The following is a 12,697-nucleotide window of genomic DNA, read 5'->3' as shown; positions in this document are numbered from 1 at the left end:
GCAATAGTGATCTTATTGACACTGGCTGGCTTTCTGTTTTGTTTTGAAGCAGGATCTTACGTGTTGCCAAGGATGGCTTCAAATTCATGGTCCTCCTGCCTCAGCATTCTATTCTGGGATAAAAGGTGTAAATTAGCATGTTTTTTTAAAATATATTTTAAAGTGAAATATCTCCAATTTTTTGTTAGTTTTTTGAGATAAGAGTTTCCGTGTATAGCCCTGGATGTGCTGGACCTCTCTTTGTAAACCAGGCTGGCCTCAAATTCAATGATCTGCCTCCCCCTGCCTCCTGAGTGCTGGGATTAAAGCTATCTCCAATTTTTAAAAGTAATGCTTTATCTTTTTATAACTGAGGTATAAAAAAATTTTTTTTAGGATGTGAATATGGGTAGCTTTTCAGATTATATGTCAGAACTAAATATATATTTGTCTGAACTATATATATTGTCCCAGTTTGTGACTTATATTTCTGTTTTACTAATAGTATAAAGAAGTTGAGTTTTTTACATTTATTTGTTCCATGTATATGCTGTGATATATTTGTGGAGATCAGAGAACCTATTTTCAGAGAATAGGTTCTTATACTATATGGGTCCTAGGAATTGAACTCAGGTTTAGCAGCAAGGCCTCTGCCTGATGAACCATCTTACTGATTCCAGAAATTTCCCCTAACCCTCCCCCTTTTTTTTGAGACAGGGTTTCTCTGTATGACAGCCTTGGCTGTCCTGGAACTCACTTTGTAGACCAGGCTGGCCTCAAACTCACAGAGATCCACCTGCCTCTGCCTCCCGAGTGCTGGGATTAAAGGCATGTGCCACACCTCCTGGCTCCTTTCTTCTCTTATTTATTATTTAGTGAGGTGGGTATCCTGCTCATGTTACAGCACATAGCTGGAGGTCAGAGGACAACCTGAAGGAACTGGCTTCTCTGGGTTTCTACTATTTAACTCATTGTCAGGCCACGACAGCTCATACCCAGTGAACCACATTGGTTCCCCCAGAAGGTTATAAATTTGTGGGGGGTCTAATTTACTACTTTTCCTTTCACAAATTGTTTTCTTATCTCTATGAACCCCAAAGTTTAGTTTCATTTATTGTTGTGTGTGTGTGTGTGTGTGTGTGTGTGTGTGCGCGCATGCTGTGCTGTGCTGTGTAAGTAGCACACATGAAGAGGTCAGGGGACAAGTGACACTCAGTTCTTTCCTATGATATGGGTCCCAGGGATTGAACACAAGTTGTCAGACTTGGCAGCAAGCACTCTTAACCACTGAGTCATTTCGCTGGGTCTCAGAGTTCACACTTTTGTGGAAGGTCTTATTTAGCATCTTTTTCTTAGTACTTTTTCTTCTATAAATTATGTTTAATCTTATGAACCTCCAAGTTTTGTTTTCTTTCTTTCTTTTTAAAACAGGTGGTCAAGTCACATCTTGTTGTTTTGAGATAGTTTCATTATGTGACTCTGGCTGGTCTGGAACTCTTTACATAGACCAGGCTGGCCTCAAATTCACAGAGATCTACCTGCTACTGCCTCCCAAGTGCTGGGGTTAAAGCTGTGCACTGCCATGTCTGGAGGCTATCACATTTATATGTGTTCTCTCTCTCTCTCTCTGTGTATGTGAGAATTAATGGGGGAATGTTCCTCTCCTTTTACTCACACTGTCCAGTGTAGTGACAAGTGCCTTTAGTCCCTGAGTCATCCTTTCTATTCCACCTTCTGCCTCTCTAGTGCTAGGAAACAAACTTTATGGCCTTGTATATGTAGACAGTGGCTCTACCACTGAGACAGGCTCCCAGCCCCAAAGCACTGTCTTTTAGACTTTCTAGTTGAGATTGTATGACTAAACCTGTGATGTATATCATGTTAATTTGGGGTCTGGTGTGAAGTAAGGGTTGAACTTCAGTTTTCTTGTGCATATTTAGTTTTCCAGAATAATATGTTGAAAAAGACCACATACCTAAACGCACACGCACCTACCTTTCTCAGTTAATTGACTTTTATACATTTATTGAAAATAAATTGAATATATAACAGTCATATAAAACAGTCAGAGATTGTTGTGTCAGGGATCAACAGGTAGCTCAGATTCACAAACAGGCAAACACATTTAAGAACTGCAGCCAGTCTTTTAGGTTGGTTGGTTTGTTTGTTTCATTTAAAGTTTATTTTAGCACCAGCTGTGGTGGCACACATCTTTAATCTCAGTGAGTTTGAGGTCAGTCTGGAACTCTACATAATGAGTTCCAGGCCATCCAGAGCTACATAGTAAGATTCTGTCTCAAAAAATTATTTTATGTATGTATACATGTTTGTGTACCATATTCTGTGCTCGCAGAGGTCAGAAGATAGCATTATATCCCCTGGGACTGGTGTGAGTGGTTGTGTGGGTTCTAGAAATCCCTAGTTCCTCTGGATCAGCAGCCAAGACTCTTAACCACTGAGCCATCTCGCCAGCCCTCATGTTTTCTTTTTGTTATCAGAACAGTAAAAACTGTTGGTTAACTTGCCATGGCCTGCATACTAACAGTGAGCCTCACTGGGATGGACAGCCTCATGTAGGCATGACAGAAAAGCTGGAAGAAGGGTTGGTGAGGCAAAGGAAGGGCCGGGTTAGTGTGATTTTCAGATTGCAGTGGCAAGACTTTACACTCAGTTTGTATGCGTGTGAAGGAGATGGTAGTCTCATGGGTAACATAATGTTATTCAGCAAGATGGCCACAGTAAACTGATGACTAGATGGCAGATGACTAGAGAAAATGGCAGCATCCAGCAAAACCAGCTGTCTTCAGTTTAGCTTGCTGAGTATAGGATCTGAGAGTCTTCCAGGAATACATACTCAGTGTTCATTCAGGAGGGGATTAGATCTGGGAAGGGTTTCTACTTTGAGTTGACTTTTTCAGGATGGAGGACCATTCCTGGTGCTGATACTTGGGAGACAGATGTGTGGGCCTCATGGAGCCAAAATCAAAATGAGAGCCTCTAGGGAGTTAAGCACTGTGTGGGGAGAGAAGGTAGGTAGGTGATAGGGACATGGAGAGTCTGTGGGTCCCAGAGAAAAGGGGACTGTAGCTAAGAGCAACAGTGTATATTGGGGATGAGTTTCTTGGACTTCGGCTAGGCTGAGGCGGATTCATACAGTAGGGATGCTGAGTTCCTCTTTTGTCCTTGCTTACAGCTTTGTGGCCATCATGTTCTGGAAATTTGACTTGAATACCACGTCCCACGTTGACAAGCTCCTCGACAAGGAACATGTGACCCTGCAGGAGTTAATGGACGAAGATGACATCCTGCAAGAGTGTAAGGCTCAGAACCAGAAGTTACTGGACTTCCTGTGCCGGCAGCAGTGTATGGAGGAGCTAGTGAGCCTCATCACACAGGACCCACCCCTGGACATGGAAGAGAAGGTCCGATTCAAGTATGTACTGAGGCTGTTACGCAGGCCAGCTGGGAGGCACTTAGGGAGGCTGTGGGTGGTGTCTGAGGACAGCTAGAGCCAGGTCGTCACCATCTGAGAAGGGAGGCCATCGTGCGGTTTGTTGTTTGTGAGGTTTAAGAATCTCTTGTGTATGTGTTTTCTCATTCTGAGTTATAAGTGAGTTTATATTAAGTTGACACGTTGAACAATTTGAGTGAGAATATGCTGAGATTGCAGAGTCGTGCCACAGGCTAGAGGTATGAGGGCCGACTTCTGAGCCTCCAGAAATGCTTTACTTTGGGGTGTTTAAATTCAGAGGAAGTATGTCATTATCATTAGTATTACTATATCTTTAGAAATTTTTCCTAAAATGTTTTGTTTTCAAGTTTGACCAGAATGTCGGGAGATGGCAAAAGGGAAGGGACAATGTCATCACAGATGGTTGGAGTGTTGAATAAATGCAGAGTCTGAACTGGGAGGATACTTTGGGTAGCAAGGAGAACAAGTCAGGCCAAGCCTTCTGGCTTTGAAGATTTGGCTCCATGAATAGGCCACATGGCCCATAGTATTTCTGGGGAGAGCTAAAGACAGGTGACACAACAGAAACAGACCGAGTTGCTTACGAGGAAGAGGTGTACTGTACATATATGTGGAAGGAAGGCCTTGGAGTAGGCTCAGTAAGTTATAATGTGCTGTTGCACTCCCTCCCTCCCTCCCTCTCCCTTCACACAAAGACTTGCTGTGTCCCATATAGTAGTCTAACTTTCAGTCCTCCTGCCACAGCCGCTCAAGTGCTAGAATCGCACATACACTTCATGCGTGGCAGCTTTTACATTTTAAAGTGTTTGAAAAAGTTAAAAGGAAAGTACTTTGTTACACATATTGATGACTTTTTTTGGTGTCATTGGCATGCCACACTAATCGATATACAATCAGAGTCCAGTCGAAAAAGAGACTAACAAAAATATTTTTAATTTGGCCCTTCACAATACATCTTCACTGACCTTTGTCTTTTGGAAGGAAACAGGGCAGGCCTGGATGATTAGGCAGCCTGCAGTGGCTGTGGGTTCTTCCTCTAGGGTAATCACATGATAGGATAGGAAATGGAGGCCTAGGAAGAGCAGAGGTCTTGTCAGAGGAGCTATGGCTTTATGGATAGTGTAACTATAGCTGGAGGCTGTCGTGGTCTCAGTGTCACTATTCACAGCCTACCTGCCATCTTATTTCCCAGGGTCTCCCAGTTTGGGTGACAAATTAAGACAAAGTGACAGGTAGGGAGAGGCGCTTTTAAGTCAAGACAGGGATTCTCAGAACAGCATTAATGACCCAAGAGACTTGTAGAGTCAGAGTCTGGGAGGGATTACTAATGTGTGAGTTCTAAGCTGAAGCAGAGACAGCAGTGAGGACACACATAGCTCCCGGGAGCCTGATACATAGTAAGTAAGCAGCTGGGATGGAGCAGATTCATCAGGTCAGTTGTGGGCTGCACGCATATTCATGCAAATACCAGATGTATTTTTGAAAAATGTGTATGGGTGTTTTGCATGTATGTATGTCTGTAGCACTCTGGAGTTGTGTAGCTTGAACTCTCACCCTCACTGCTCTCTGAGCATCTGAATTCCGCTTTCCTTGACTTGGTCTAATCCTGTATCATTTCCTCTTCTCTTTGCTTCTCTCCCATCCCATGCCTGTTATGTGGTACTTGGATTCCTTTCAGAGCTGCCTGCATGCTAGATCCAGGCAGCCACTCTACTACAGTGTTTTTGCAACCACGTGTTCTTCTTGTCTGTTTAACTGCATTACTTGAATAGGAGCTGAAGAGGTAATATTCATCCACAAATTCGCATGCACCTTTTGTCATGTTTAAGTAAAACCCTATTACTCTTTTAAGTTTTAAATAGAACAATGCCTATTTGTCAACTTCTTTGTTTTGTTCTTGGAGACAGGGTTTCTCTGTGTAGCCTCAGCTATCCTGGATGCTCTTTGTAGACCAGGCTGGCCTTATTTCACAGAGATCCACCTGCCTCTGTCTCCCCAAGTGCTGGGATTACAGCCGTGTGCTACCACTCCCGGCTCCTATTTGTCAATAATTAATTGTAAAGTAAATATAAAGAAAAAGAGGGGAAATTAGTCCTACTTAGATGTAGAATTGTATCTTTTGGACAGAAATGGTGGCATATGCCTTTAATCCCAGATTCCAGAGACAGAGGCATGCGGATCTCTATGAGTCTTGAGACTAGCCTGGTCTACAGAGAGAGAGTTCTAGGACAGTCAGGGCTATGTAGAGACACCCTGTGTCCAAACATAATAATAATAAAGAAAGAATTAGTGTTTCTAGTTCCATCTGCTCTCTGTATACACAAGATGATTATTCCCTGGGCTCTGCAATATCTCACAGTGCTTCCTCGCACCATAGGCTTTGACTTATTGTGCTGCCCCAGCATGTTGTGTCTTGTTTGGATCTGGTAGAACATCACTGTGGCCCTCCCTGCTGTTCACTGGCCCTCTTCTCCTACTCTCCTACTTCTCCTACTCTCTCTAGTCTCCCTGTCCTCAGCGGTCATGTATCATCCCCTGCACTAACACTTGTGCAAGGATACAGCAATCCTATGAGGTGGGGCCCTGGCTGCCCCACTTCACAGACAAGGACACTGAAGGCCAGAGATGTTAGTTAGGAAGAAGTAATCCCAGAACTGACTTAACCCATAGGACTCCCTACCCCAACACCCAGCCTTTGGTACCCTGAACACGGACTACGCTATTGTCCTGTCCAAAGGCCTGCTTCTCTTGCAGGTCCTGCTGGGCCTCTGTGACTGACAGGTCCTTCATGGCTTGAAGGCTGCTCCTCTTGTCTAGCTGAGAAGGAGCGCCCACATTCCATAGTTAATGGAGAACTGTTTGTCTCTGGGGCATTGAATGTCTTCTATCCCATGAAGACCAGCTGCTAAAGAAGAAAGGGATAGCATGGAAGCACGCATAATGGACTAAGAGTTATTTTGTCTATAGTCATTTTCATCAAATGAAGAGTACATTTGCACATAGTAGCATTTCTTAACAGAAAATTACGTGCACAGTGTCTCACAGCCGGTCCCGTTTCATAGCTGCAGACACAGTATTTCTTCAGTTTATAACAGCTTTGGTCTGTGCTTACTGACTTGAAGGTACAGAAAGTGGGGAGAAAGAGTTAAGGCAATTTTTTATTGTCTTTTATTTTTTGTTTGTTTTTTCAAGGCAGAGTTTCTCTATATAGCCTTAGCTGTCCTGGACTCATTTGGAGACTAGGCTCGTCTCAAACTAAGAGATCACCTGTCTCTGCCTCCCTGAGTGCTGGGATTAAAAGCGTGCACCACCACACCTGGCATGGAAAGGCAATTTTTAAAGGAGAAATATGAAGATGGGACTTTGCTTCACTGACAGTTAACCAGGAGAGTCCTGGCAGATGAGCATGAGCATGAAGGCTTGCAGAGAGAATCCAAGAGAAAAGGAAGATTACATAAATCTGGCCTTGTGGCGTATACCTGTAATCGCAGTAGCTGGGAGGTAAAGGCAGGAGGGTAAGGTCATCAAGGTCATCCTTGGCTGCATAATGGATTTGAGGCCAGTACAGGCTACTTGAAATCCTGTCTTAAAAAAAAAAAAAAGTAGGGGCTGGAGAGATGGCTTAGTGTTTAAGATCAGTGAGTGCATTTCCAGAGGATCTGAGTTCAATTCCCAGCACCTATGTAGCAGTTATACCCAACTGTTTGAAACTCTAAGATTTGACATCCTCACACAGACATACATAAAGGCAAAACATCAGTGCACACAAAATAAAAATAAATTTTAAAAATTAAAGTTACTTACAGAATGGAAGTAGAGTCAGAAAACGTAGAGTATCAGAGTTTAGGTTGTATGGAACCAATAAAAGACATGTTAAGAACTCTGAAGTTCCAATAGGCAAAAATTTCAGTTGTCACAGAGTATTATCTTCTTTCTATTCTGAGGTCTGTTCAGTAATTTGCTTTTATTACAAATGGGTCTGCTTCCTTTTTTAAAATGTGTTTATTTTTTAAAAAATGATTTATTTATTATTTCTACAGTGTTCTGTCTGCATGTGTGCCTACAGGCCAGAAGAGGGCCCAGTCTCATCATAGATGGTTGTGAGCCACCATGTGGTTGCTGGGGATTGAACCCTGGACCTTTGGAAGAACAGCCAGTGCTCTTAACTCCTGAGCCATCTTTCCAGCCCTAATGTGTGTTTTTAATCATGTGTATGTGTGTGTCTATGAGAGTGTGCTATGTTTGTGGGTGTTAGATTCCCTGGAGCTGTAGTTACAGGTAGCTCAGCTACCTGGCATGGGTCCTGGGAATTGAACTCAGGTCCTTTGGAAGAGCAGCACATTCTCTTAACCACTGAGATCTCTCCAGCCCTGATGTGGGTCTGAGAAGTCTAATTTCACCTCCAGTGCTTGCACTGTGCCCTTCTAGATATCCAAACACAGCCTGTGAGCTTCTGACTTGTGATGTGCCGCAGATCAGCGACAGGCTAGGCGAGGACGAGAGTCTGCTGAACCTTCTGTATGACTTCCTGGACCAGGAGCCACCACTCAACCCTCTGCTTGCCAGTTTCTTCAGCAAGACCATTGGCAATCTTATCGCAAGGAAGACTGAACAGGTAATGTGTGAAGCCAAATGTATTGGACAACCACTGCTGACACAGTGAAAACTGTCACCAGGCTCTTAGGGCAGCATTTTGTTTGCTTACTAGAACACAGATGAACAGTATGGTTGGATGATATGTGAACTGTTGTTTAAGTAATGTGACTTTCCAAAGATGTTTCTAGTAGCCAGCTCTGGAATAAGCAGGACTTGTTGCCCTTTCTGGGTGTTTTGCAAGCCCTAAATCAGGCATAAACATAAGGTCCTATAACAGGCCTTCATGTGGAGGGATTGAAACATCTATGTTTTGGGGTCTTTGTGAGTGGCATGTCCGTGTGGCCAAAACAGTGATTGCTTCAAAGATAGTATTAGAGTTGGGCTTTGTAGGAAAACAAACTACTATTTCACCTGTAGCGCCGTCCTTCTACTGTCTTTAGTTTAAGTGCGGGTGTGAATAGGGGAAGTGTAACGGCAGCTCGTGCCTCCTGCTGCGTTCAGCATGTGTCTCATCACCTCACTCACCCAACCCCACTGGATAATTTCAACACATGTCTTAGGTATCAGATAATTTCTTGTGTTAATATTCCAGGATCTGTTTATCTAAGGATTTTTTTTTCTTTTTAAAATATTGCTAGGTGGTATTATACTCCGAAAATATTAGCTGTAATTGTTTGTTCCTATCAAGTAGCCCTCGAGCAGACAAACCTTTGTCTATGTCTTGAGTTCTGGGGCTCCAGAGGACTGTCTCATCTCACATTTGTTTTGAAACAGCAGAGTGAAGAGTGACAGTGCCATATGTGTGTGTGTGTGTGTGAGTGTGTGTGCCTGCATATCCCCTTCCCACTGTGTGTGCAGTGGTGGTGGCATTACTCTAGGAAGGAATGTCAGCAGTTACACTAGTAGAAGACAGGTGCTGTGGGAGCTCTGTAGAGACCTCTTGTGCCTAGGTCTTGCAGCCCGATAGCGGGGTGTGTGAATCTCCTAATTTATCGTAAAAGGATCATACTTTTGCCACTCTAAGATTTCCTTTACAATTTTACCATCTCATATATTTCCCTTTTCTTCTTTATCCAGTGCCCACTGCATTCAAATAATATGAAATGAACTCGTTAAAAAGTTTATTACCAGGTGGTGGTGGCGGTGGCGGCGGCAGTGCGCGCCTTTAATCTCAGCCTTCAGGAGGCAGAGGCAGGCGGACAGCCAGGGGTACACCATGAAACCCTGTCTCAAAAAGAAAAAAAAATATTTTGCTGACAATAAATGTGCCACATAAATGTAACACATTTATGTGGAATTCAAGTAAAACTGAAATACTTAGGTTCTGTACTCCTCAGAGTAACTTTTATTTACTTTATTTATTTATTGAGGCGCAGTTTCTCTTACTCAGGCTGGCCTCAAACTCATAAAAATCTGCCTGCCTATGCCTCCAGAATGCTGGGAATGCATGCGCCTCCACTGCCAGGCTGACTTCTTCAATAGAGAGCACATAGTTTAAGTTTCACATGATGATATCATACTGAGTTCTAGAAATTGTTTTTCTCATGTATATATAACTCTTGTATGTCTTTTTCTATAGAAACACCTGCTTCATTTTGGCAGTCCCTTGGATTGCTCTATCAAAATTTGGTGCAGTCACCAGGAGCTGGTCTGTTCCTAGGGTTGGCCATGACAGGCAGGGCTGCAGTGAGCTTTCTTCAAAGTATAGACTGGCTCAGGGACAGGACTGCTAGGGAAAGGACTGTAAATTCTTTCCACCTCTGTAAGGTATATAAATTAGTTTTTAAGCCCCTGTGTCTCTATAGTTGGACTTCCACACTCTCTGTTATAACCAATGTTTTTTTTTTCTGAATCTCATTATTGTCAACCTCATCACATTATTTTGAAGAAAATTACAGATATCAGATCATTTTGTGTGTATTTTAGTATGGAATGTCTTTTATAGGTATAGCCACAATTATACCATTATCATACCTAAAACATGAACAATAATGCCTTAATTTTGTTAAATATCCTGCAATGTACAAGTTGCTTTTATTGTCTCAAAATGGTCTTTGTCTTAGTTCAGGTGTCTAGTACAGCGATGAAACACCAAGAGCAAAGCAACTGGGAGGACTTATTTTAGCTTATAGTTCTTTATCACAGTCCATCATCAAAGGAAGGCAGGGTAGGAACTAGCCTCTTTCAGATTCTCTTCAGGCACTGTCCCTGTCATATGATGCTAAACCTTAATGTCTCTTCTTGACCCCTTCATGCCTTTAAAACCAATGCCAGGGGCTGGAGAGATGGCTCAGAAGTTAAGAGCACTGGCTGCTTTTCCACAGGACCTGGCTTCATTCCCAGCACTTACTTGGAGGTTCACAAACACCTGTAACTATAGTTCCAGGGGCTCTGACACCCTCTTCTGTCCTCTGTGGACACTGCACTCTGGTCCAGAGACATACCTGTAGGCCTAACATCCATATGCACTAAAAAAACAAACAACAACAAAAAGTGCCACCTGGGACACTCTTACACACTACCAAGTTCTGCTGCTGGCACAAGGTTCTGTGCATGGGCCATGAAGAACCACTTCCCAGAAGATAATGCCTCAGTGATGCTGTTCCCTTCTTAACCACAGCTGACTTCTTAGCTCCAGCTAATCAGCACCAATTGTTCCAGTGAAGCAAAGGCTTTGCTTTTGTCAGTGGTTCTGGTCTGTTATTGTTCACAGCCAATTCTTCAGCCCCAGTTGATCAGAACCACAAATTCTTAACTCAAAATATTTGATGGCCCCAATTGAGGCTTTAAGGGACTCTCAAAGTTTCCTCTGAAACTTCACAAGCCAGGCCTGTATTTCTGCCCTGCTCTCAGCCTTATTTTCTAAGTACCCACAAAACAACTCATCAAGTTTTGAACATTGCTTCTCTAGCCCAAAGTTTCAAAGTTTTTCCACAATCCTTCCAAAGACATGGCCAGATCTGTCAGCCATATCCTGAAAACCTGATAACAGTTTCTGTCTTAGGGTTTCTAATACTGTGATAAAACACCAAAAGCAACTTAGGGAGGAGAGGGTTTATTTCAACTTACAATTCCACATCCCAGTCCATTATCAAAGGAAATCAGGGCAGGAACTCAAGGCAGCAGCTGATGCAGAAGCTGTGGAGGAGCACATCTTACTGCCTTGCTCCCTCCTGGTTTACTAGTTTGTTTTTTTAAATACCGTAGGACCACCTACCAGAGGTGGCACCACCCAGAATGCACTGGGCCCCTCATATTGATCATCAATTAAGAAAATGCGTTACAGGTTTGCCTACAGGCTGATGTTATGCAGGCATTTTTTCAGTTGAGATCCTGACTCTCAGATGGTGATAACTGCATCAGGTTGGAAAACAAAACAAAGTAACCAGTACAGTATTATCTGCTTTTGGTTACCAGAAGGATCGGCTGAGCCTATTCTGATACACTATTGCTTTTTCCTTATTCATTGTTAGGAGTTATACTGATATCTAACCTGTGTATATTTTGTTGTTTTGTTTTTTTGAGACAGGGTCTCTATGTAGCCTTGGCTACCTTGGAACTTGCTATGTAAACCAGGCAGACCTCAAAGTCAAATTGTATATTTTTTATTTTATGAAATTAGAAACTGAACTCAGGGCAAGAGCTGAACCACTAAGCTATATCCCCAGCCTTGTGTTTTGTAGATTTCAGGATTTAGCATTTTCACTGAGTGTAATTTCCTGTAGAGTCATCCAAGTTGTGTCTATCAATGATTCATTCCTTTTTTATTGCTATTTCATGTTGCATGGTGTAGATGAACCACAGATTAGCTATTCATGTGTTGAAGAATGTCTACTTCTGTTTTTCCTTTTTGTTGATGATAAATAAAGCTACTATTAATTCTGATAATTTATATCCTTTTGATTTATTTATGTACAGGATCATATCATTTGTGATTAATGATGATTTAACTTTTATGTGTATGAGTGTTTCAATGGCATGTATATATATACACCGCATGCATGTTTGGTGCCCTTGGAGGTTGGAGGAGGATGTTTGATCCTGTAGGACTGGAGTTAATAGATTGTTGTGGGGCTGGAGAGATGGCTCAGCAGTTAAGAGCGCTGTCTGCTCTTCCAGAGGTCCTGAGTTCAATTCCCAGCAACCACATGGTGGCTCACACCATTTACAATGTGATCTGATGCCCTCTTCTGGCATGCAGGTGTACATGCAGATAGAGTATTCATATACATAAAATAAATAAAATAATTAAAAAAAAAATAGATTGTTGTGAGCTGACATGTGGGTGCTGGGAACTGGACTTGTGTCCTCTGCAAGAACAAGAGCTCTTAACCTCAGAGCCATCTCTCTAGCCCCAGAGTAATGACAGTTTTATTTTGTGCTTTATAGTTTGTTTACCTTTTATTTCTTTTTTGTGTCTTACTGCATTGACTGGAGCCTTTAGTACAATATTGAATAGAGATGTTAATTTCCTTTTCTTATTTATTAACTTTGAAGAAAATCTTCATAATTAAGATGTTTATCATAAGGTTTATTGTAAGGTTATAGTGTTTCAATTTAAATTTAAAAATTTATTCATTGAGAATTTCACACTTGTATGAAATGTATTTTGATCATATCCACAAATTCTCCTGTATCCCAGGCTGACCT

At 42.3% G+C, this 12,697-nt stretch overlaps 1 protein-coding gene across 12 annotated transcripts in view; it reads left to right on the top strand.

Moving 5' to 3' along the window:
• The window catches only part of Ppp6r2 (protein phosphatase 6 regulatory subunit 2), a 69,118-nt gene that overhangs the window by 25,443 nt on the left and 30,978 nt on the right, over window positions 1–12,697 (top strand). For 8 of the 12 annotated variants that reach the window (XM_021638971.2, XM_060388839.1, XM_021638969.2 and 5 more), the window contains 2 exons: window positions 3,173–3,412; window positions 7,880–8,066. In XM_021638971.2, coding sequence (XP_021494646.2) covers window positions 3,186–3,412; window positions 7,880–8,066 — 414 coding nt within the window. In that variant the 5' untranslated portion in view covers window positions 3,173–3,185. Of the gene's footprint in view, window positions 1–3,172; window positions 3,413–7,857; window positions 8,067–12,697 lie in introns of those variants that run through there. The other 4 variants (XM_060388840.1, XM_060388841.1, XM_060388842.1 and 1 more) reach the window with 4 other exon arrangements.

The sequence above is a fragment of the Meriones unguiculatus genome, chromosome 8 (genome assembly GCF_030254825.1).
Source record: "Meriones unguiculatus strain TT.TT164.6M chromosome 8, Bangor_MerUng_6.1, whole genome shotgun sequence".
NCBI lineage: Eukaryota > Metazoa > Chordata > Mammalia > Rodentia > Muridae > Meriones > Meriones unguiculatus.
This window is presented reverse-complemented; position numbering and strand designations above follow the sequence as displayed.